Below are 7,996 nucleotides of genomic sequence, written 5' to 3' on the forward strand. Positions count from 1 at the left end.
GATTAATGTCAGAAGGGTCGTTCTAAATGCTCTGAAAAAATGAAAGAAAAACATTAAGAAACAAAAGAGTTATGATATTTTATTAACTGTCAGTGACTTTTGGGCCACACTGTATTTTCCATTTTTAGTAAACAAAATAACCAAACGCTCTTTTTTCCCCATTTCAGTTCTCGACTTGGACAATCTTTAGATCTTATATTAAAAATTCCCGTTCAGCAGCAAGTGGGAAATTCCTGTCTATCGTCGTAGTCCCTTATAAATATATTTGCACGGTGTTTTCTTGTTTTCTTCTGACAGATAGCGATGCTCAACCTGCGTTTTCGTCGACTGCGCGGTGATAAAGTAATGAGTTCTCAAAGATTTGTTTTTCCTACTCTATTAGTCACAGCGTAATCCCGTCAGTATTTGTTTAGTCTAGTCGTGTGTTAGTTCGCTGCTCTGTGGGCTGGGGGCATTCTTCCATCTGCTTCTGCCTGTGTGTGTTTCTCTGGGGACATTTCCAACACGTTTACCCTTCGAACACACACTCACACACACACACACACACACACACTGGCACACACTCACTGAAGGCACCGTGTCCTCCTCTCTGGCTGCAGATTGAGTGAGGATTCTTTGTGTTCAGTGGGAGGTCTGTGCCCACTGCCCAGGGCTTCACGAGTGTCTAAAAAAGTTCAAACGAGTGAGCAGAAGAGAAAACTGTTCTAGTGACATCTTACAGTCTCATTATAGTGACCAGTTTGTACAAATAGAAATGCACATTGAGGCTATTAACTTCTCATTTCATCTATTATCTGTTATGCCGTCTGATTTGTTTTTCCTCTGCTATTTATTTCATATTTTTTAGCCAATATCCATTTGAGGACTGTAATGATGCTGCAATACAACTTTTGACCACTAGAGGGAGTTCTACACACATATATTTACAGCACATCAGTTTGACTCTTGAAAAAAATCTGCTCCAAAAGGAAAAAAATAGCATTAGCAATTAATAATTTGCAATTTAATAAAAGTTAAACCTCCACTTTGTAACATTCTATAAGGTAAATTAGTTTAATGCTATACTGAGGAACATCCCAGACTTAAATATTTGGAGTAAAACTAAACTAATATTGATTACATTTATTTTAGTTTCCATAATGTAGCCGATTTAAAGGTGCTCTCTGTAACTTTTCTGTCCGATGGTGTGCTGTATGCTTGTTTCCATGGAGATGCTTTTGCTTTTACCTGAAATGTGCCACAGTATGGTATTAAACTGTCATGTTTTTATGAATTAGATTACAGGTGTTTATGGCACAAAATAAAATAAAAAATAAATAAAACCAAAAAATAATAAAATATAAATAATAATAAAATATAAATAATAAAAACTAATAATAAATTAAATGAAAATAATAAAAATAAATAAATAAAATAAGGTAAAAAAAATAAGATTAAAAAAAAAAAAAGAAAAACATGATCACATCTCCATAGGTATGACCTGCCTTGGTGCCTGCCTTTTTTGGTCTTCATCAGAATCAGAATCAGAATCAGAATCAGAAGACTTTTATTGCCATAGTCTGTGAACACAGTTCACAAACTAGGAACTTGATACGGTGAAAAAGTGCAACATAAACACACTGAATAAATACAAATACAAATAAGAGCATGCACAAAGTTAAAAAGATATGCTTAAAAAATCAAATGAAATACTTAAAGGGGAAAAATATGTACAATAGCAGCATCAGAACAACAGTGCAAAGTGGCTTATTAAAGTGACCGGTGTTATAAAGTGTCCAGTTTAGTGCAGATATTATAGAGTGTTCATGAGACAAACAGCAGAGGGGAAGAAACTGTTCTTATGGCGAGAGGTTCTGGTCCCAATGGACCGTAGCCTCCTGCCAGAGGGAAGTGGCTCAAATAGTCCATGTCCAGGGTGAGAGGTGTCAGCTGCTATACGGCCTGCTCGCCCCCGAGTCCTGGAGACGTACAGGTCCTGTATAGATGGAAGGCTGCAGCCAATCACCTTCTCAGCAGAGCGCACAATGCGCTGCAGTCTCTGTCTGTCCCTGGCAGTGGCCCCAGCGAACCACACAGTGATGGAGGAGGTGAGGATGGACTCAATGATGGCCGTGTAAAACTGCACCATCATCTGGACTGGCAGCTTGCGTTTCCTCAGCTGCCGCAGGTGGAACATCCTCTGCTGGGCTTTCTTGATGAGGGAGCTGATGGTCGGCTCCCACTTGAGATCCTGGGTGATGCAGGTGCCCAGGAAGCGGAAAGAGTCCACAGTGGTGATGGGGGAGTCCGTCAGGGTGAGGGGAGGCAGGGGGGCTGTGACTTTCCTGAAGTCCACGATCATCTCCACTGTCTTCTGGGCGTTGAGCTCCAGGTTGTTGCTGCTGCACCAGGACACCAGCCGGTCCACCTCCCTCCTGTAGGCAGACTCATCGCTGTCCGAGATGAGTCCGATGAGGGTGGTGTCATCCGCAAACTTAACCAGTTTGACGGAGTCGTGGCTGGAGGTGCAGCAGTTGGTGTACAGGGAGAAGAGCAGGGGAGAAAGTACACAGCCCTGTGGAGATCCTGTGCTGATAGTCCGAGTGTCCGAGACATTCTTCCCCAGCCGCACGCGCTGTCTCCTGTCTGTCAGGAAGTCAGTGATCCACCTGCAGGTGGAGTCAGGCACGTTGAGCTGAGCGAGCTTGTCCTGGAGTAGAGCAGGAGGGTTCATCAATACATGTATAGGCCTAGAAGTTTAATGCCATACTGTGGAACATTCCAGCTAGGTGGTGGACCAAAAAAGTTACATAATTCGCCTTGAAGTGCACCACACAGCAGTACACCAAACATTCCCAGTCCCTGTCAGAAAAACGTAAGTCTACAAATGTCCAAACCGACCTCACAACACGCACGATGGCCTATGTACTACGCCCCCTGCTGGCCACGCTCTACCTCCCTCTGCAGCAGTGGATATTTCACACACTCTCCACGCCAATGTGCACTTGATTAAGGTGATTGCCTGTGTGTTTGCTGGTGCCACTAGCTTAGGCCCTGTTCTGATTAGAGACGAGGTCCTTGCTCCATAAACCACGTCCCCGTCACATCAAAGCGGCGCAAACGATGTAAGCGGATGCGTAATGGCCCCAAAGCGCAGGCGCCCCCTTCAGCGACCACGGTCCCCCCTCCAAAAACCCTCTGTAAACTTAGCGGGACAGCTCCGGTGGCTAATTCAAACCCTAATGGTCATTGATATTAAGGTTAAGAGGAGGAAGTGAACTCTGCGCTAATAGAGACGCATAAAACTGGATGGATTTGTGCCTAACTTTGACAAATGGGGCCGTGTGTGTGTTTTAATATGTTTGTTGTTAGCTTGTTAATACATGCCAGGAGTTAAATGTGTGAAGTGAATAAAAACACAGCCATTTTTTAGTTTTTAGTTGGAGTTTTGTGTGAATTTGGCTTTTGCTTAGATAGGCGTTATGTCTTTTGTGCAATAAGAACCAGCACAGTACCTCATTTTGATGGTGTTATATTGCCAAATAAAGTACAAAATAAATATGGAAACTACTTGACGGCAACCTCAGGCCCACCTCCCTCCTCTCCACAGATCAGACCTGACCTGTTGCCAAAATAGTGCAATATAAAACACTTCAATTTAATAATAATAGTTGTTTTTTATGATTATTATTTGGTTTGATTTCATTATTATTTGGCTTTTTGTTCCAAATGTTTGTCTACGTGGAAATATTTTAGTTTAATTAAGCAAAGTAGCTTAAAATCTCCATGGAGACAAAAAATGGCAGACTCTCCGCCACAAAAGTTCCGCAGTGTAGCTTTAAATCATCACTTTTTTTCATATATATCTCGCGCTTTTCCACTTTCAAGCCGCTCAAACCATTTTATTTTACGATTCGGACACGTTCAAACACCAGTTTACGCAGACGCAGGAGGCGTTAAGTGTCTTGCCCAAGGACACAACAACCATATTCATCTGGTGGGAGCTGGAATCGCACCGACAACCTGTGGATCTGACCGCTCTAGCAACAATGTTTACGTCAAGAGGCACAGAGGACGACCCCTCACTTTTAAATTATTGGCTATAACCCTGCGTGATTTGTTGCACGTCGTCTACAACTAAACGAAATAAATCAAACTGTCGGTTAAGTCGCCATGTTGGATGTTTATGGCGACGCTACAGAGCTAAACATCACCTCCCGACAGACACCCAGCTGTCCGTATCCTCTCTTGCACTTGACATATGTTGCTCCCTTATCTGCTGTTATCCCGCATAATAAACCCCATAATAAATATCACACAGGTCGCAGATGTCGAGAGAAGGAGCGGGGTTTTAAAGACTTTATGGCATCTCCGTGTGAACAAACTTTGCTCTGGGGAAAATACTTGTTGTAATCGCTTGGTAATAAGAGGAAGTATTTGTCAGCTTGGATAATGTGTAATTTAGAGTCGGTCTAACGTTACAGCTCCGATTGTAAACCTGACGCGTTACCTGCCGACTCCGCACATACACGCAAGCGATGCATTTAGAAAACATACTGGCTTTATTCATTATTTATTCAAAAGAACATTAAAATCAACATTGTGGAAGACTTAGGAAAAGACATAGGGAAAATATATACTGCATAGTGTGGCCCTCGTTCAAAAGAGTGGCCATTTTTTAACAATAAAACAATTTTGGTCTGTAGTTCTTTGTACCATAATTTCTCTTAAGATCATAAATACACTTTGTGACACATTCATACATTTCCAGCATAGTTTTTCATATACAATAAATATATCTAGGCTTGATCTATAAAGCCTAAAAGTAAAAAAAAAAACAAGGAATGAAAATGCTTTAATTGTTTGAGCAAAGAGCAAAACAGAAAATCGTTAAGGCATCTGCGCTTTCTTGGGAGTCAAACCGAGTGCATCAGGATTACGTTTCATTGAGCCTGAGTTGCTGAAACACTCATTCCATCAAGAAAGAACACGGAAAGTTTCTATTTTTAAGGCAATCTCGGGAGGAAAAGACTTAAGTGAATATTACTTTGTGCGGTGCAAGTCCTCAGTCATTTCAATTATTGCAAAAGTAAACAAGTGGGGACTATAAAAAGCTTCGCGGTGCACGCCCCTCTTCGCTCACAATGTAAACACGCAGTCGGCCAGGAAGGACGCAAATATATCCTTGTTTAAAAATCTTGATTCGTCGTCTCGTCTTCTTGATTTGAAGTGCGCTTGAAAGAAGTTAACCACCCCCCCTGACTCTGCAGTAGATTGAAATTAACATGGGAAAGGTCCAACCGCAAAATGCTCACAAGTCTCTCTTTGCCGCGTTAACGTACGTGATCGGGGCATAAACGATACCGGGAAGTCACGCCAACTTCAAACGTCGACGCGTTTGAGCCCTGCAGGTACATTTTGGCAGCTCCGGAAGGAAAAGTACAGGCAGGGCATCTGGTAGAAAATCTAAATCAGAGTTAGAAGTGTCCATCTGCGTCCGCCCCAAGCCTGGATAGACCGAGCGGACAGCATCAGGTAAGGCATCCGACTTAAATCTGTAACATCAATGCTCAAAAGGAGGCGGAGGATTGGCTGCGGCAAACCCAGGAAGCCACATTAATCGCGTCTTTTTCCTTTAAAATATCCTCCAAAAAGTTCCAAAGTTACAAAAAAGAAGTCAACGCCGCTTTGTGTTAGGACAAGTGGTACATGCCGTAGCTGAGCGGAGACGCGTAGAGTCCTAGAGGCGACAGGGGAAGCAGAGGTCTGTGCTGGTGGTGATACGCCGAATACGACTGTCCGTACAAAGACATGGCCCCCAGCGAGAGAGGTAAGGTGAAGCCCGGGTGTAGCGCTCCGGCGTTAGCAGCAGCCACGGCCGCGGTTTTGGCGTCGGCGGCCATCTTGAGTTTCTCCAGTTCGGCCTCCTGGAGTCGTTTGGCTTTGGCTCTGCGGTTTTGGAACCAGATTTTCACCTGTGTCTCGGTGAGGGTGAGGGAGGAGGAGAACTCTGCGCGCTCGGCGATTGACAGGTATTGTTTCTGCCGGAATTTTCGCTCCAACGCTAGCAGCTGGGACGTGGTGAAGGGCGTGCGGGGTTTACGGTTGGTTTTGTGCTTTCGGAGCTGGCAACCTGGGTTCATGTGGCCTGCAGGAAGAATATACGAAATAGACATAAGTAAAGTTTGTTTCCCACTTGAAAGCGTTCAGTTTTTTGAAAGTTTACAACACATGTTATCTGTAAACAACCTCTAATCTAATCTACAACTGCTGATTTAGATTAGGATTACACAACGATTAAAATATACTACACTAATCAATATTAACATGGCAGTAAAGTTACCTCGACAACTACCTCCACGGGCAATGATAATCATTTTAAATTTGACGTAAACTGAACCACAAACAATATCATATAATTATGTAATAAAAACTTTATTAGAGCTGTAACAAATAATAATTAGACTGGGCCAAACAGTGCTCAAAGTTGACATGCCCTCTCAAGCTATTTTAATTATAACAATTAATTTAATAATCAGCTAATTGAAGTAGCAGTAGTTAATAGTAAATAATTAATAGGGTGTCTGCAAACTACAAAGTGAATCTACTTACACAATTTCAAGTCACTGGTTAATTAAGTATAGTTCTTGAAGGAGTTTTATTACCAAATTACATCATGTTTACTAATTATAAACCTTAAGTGCTGTGGGTAAAGCTTGTGCCAAACATTTTAGTCGTTGCGTAAAATGTCATGCGTAAAATGTTTTTTTGGGGGGGTTATGGGGTTCATTGGGCTAATTGATTTATTTGTGATCCAGTGCAGATTTAGCAAAGAGGGGAAAACTAATTAATTCTACCTTGTTATCCATGCTTTCATCATCAGATTACGTGTAGAGCTTGTGCCAAACATTTTAGTAGTTGCGTAAAATGTCATGCGTAAAATGTTTTTTTGGGTTATACGGTTTATTGAGCTAATTGATTTATTTGTGATGCAGTGCAAATGCAGCACAGGGGGACAAAAGTAATTAATTCTACCTTGTTGTCCATGCTTTCATCATCAGATTATGTGTGAGCTTGTGCCAAACATTTTAGTCGTAGCGTAAAAGTCGTGCGTAAAATGTTTTTGTCGATCTTTTGGATGGAAGAACTTACGTGGCTGTGTCTGGTACGCTCCGTTGGTGACCCACGGCGCGCACTCCTCCGGCTCGGACGCTTCAGACTTGACTGGTGAAGTTGGAGAAGACGCACTCAAACTTTTCAGGCTCGCGTCGCTCTCTCGGCACAGATACAGCGCGTTAAGCGGAGTCCTGGGCGCGTCTTTGCGGCACACCGGCTCCGCGCTGCGCCTGGACACCACTCTCCCGGACATGATGGCTTCCACGCTGAAGGGGTGATGCCGACGCGCGGATGGAGAGGTCGGAGTAGACGTTGGAGTAGAGGTCGGAGTAGAGGTGGCTTTCTCCTCCTCCGCTGCCCCTGTGTCCGTCACGTCCGAGCGCGCGCTGCAGTCCTCCTCGGATGATAAACCACCGCTGCCCAAGTCTTTAAAAGTCTCGCGGGAGGACATGTCTGCTCCGCGTGGATACCAACTCCGAGAAAAACGAGTAAAATCCAATGAGAAGCACCGAGAAGTGGCGACCCGAAGCAGTGGAGCGCAGAACTGAGGTTGGCTCGGGCGAGTGGTTTGTTGTTAGACTGTCAAAAGTTGTACGTGGGAGTATTTACGCACGGCACGGTGACACGCACGACTTGGACCAATCAGTGCGCGCCCAAATGTGAGCGAGGTGGGGCTGCTTTCAGGGACTATAGGATAAAAATAAGTAGTGTTGATGACATTTGGAAGCATGGTGACAAAACATAAGAAATATAAAATAAAATAAGTGACTTTTACGCACGTACACATGTAATTAACGACATTAGTTAATATTCTACACACGTTTTTAAACTGAAGCTTTGTCCAAATCTTTATTTCTCGTTTTTCTAGTCAGTGAAGTGGTCCCTATGCTCTAGTTACCAC

The 7,996-nt window shown here is 43.2% G+C and overlaps 1 protein-coding gene across 1 annotated transcript; it reads right to left on the reverse strand.

The window, feature by feature from the left end:
• Positions 1 to 4,700: 4,700 nt before the first annotated feature.
• On the reverse strand, positions 4,701 to 7,643 carry msx2b (muscle segment homeobox 2b). Its single transcript, XM_033978395.2, has 2 exons — positions 7,132 to 7,643; positions 4,701 to 6,127 (listed from the first exon to the last, which is right to left on the reverse strand). The coding sequence occupies exons 1-2, from the start codon at positions 7,544 to 7,546 to the stop codon at positions 5,673 to 5,675; spliced, it is 870 nt and encodes a 289-aa protein (XP_033834286.1). The 5' UTR covers positions 7,547 to 7,643; the 3' UTR covers positions 4,701 to 5,672.
• Positions 7,644 to 7,996: the final 353 nt, after the last annotated feature.

The sequence above is a fragment of the Periophthalmus magnuspinnatus genome, chromosome 14 (assembly GCF_009829125.3).
Source record: "Periophthalmus magnuspinnatus isolate fPerMag1 chromosome 14, fPerMag1.2.pri, whole genome shotgun sequence".
NCBI lineage: Eukaryota > Metazoa > Chordata > Actinopteri > Gobiiformes > Gobiidae > Periophthalmus > Periophthalmus magnuspinnatus.

Excerpts from the sequence above, each read along its gene's own strand:
- msx2b (XM_033978395.2), bottom strand. The coding sequence starts at position 7,546 with ATGTCCTCCCGCGAGACTTTTAAAGACTTGGGCAGCGGTGGTTTATCA. Across the intron at positions 6,128-7,131 it reads AGCGTACCAGACACAGCCAC|GCCACATGAACCCAGGTTGC; the intron begins GTAAGTTCTTCC and ends TTCTTCCTGCAG.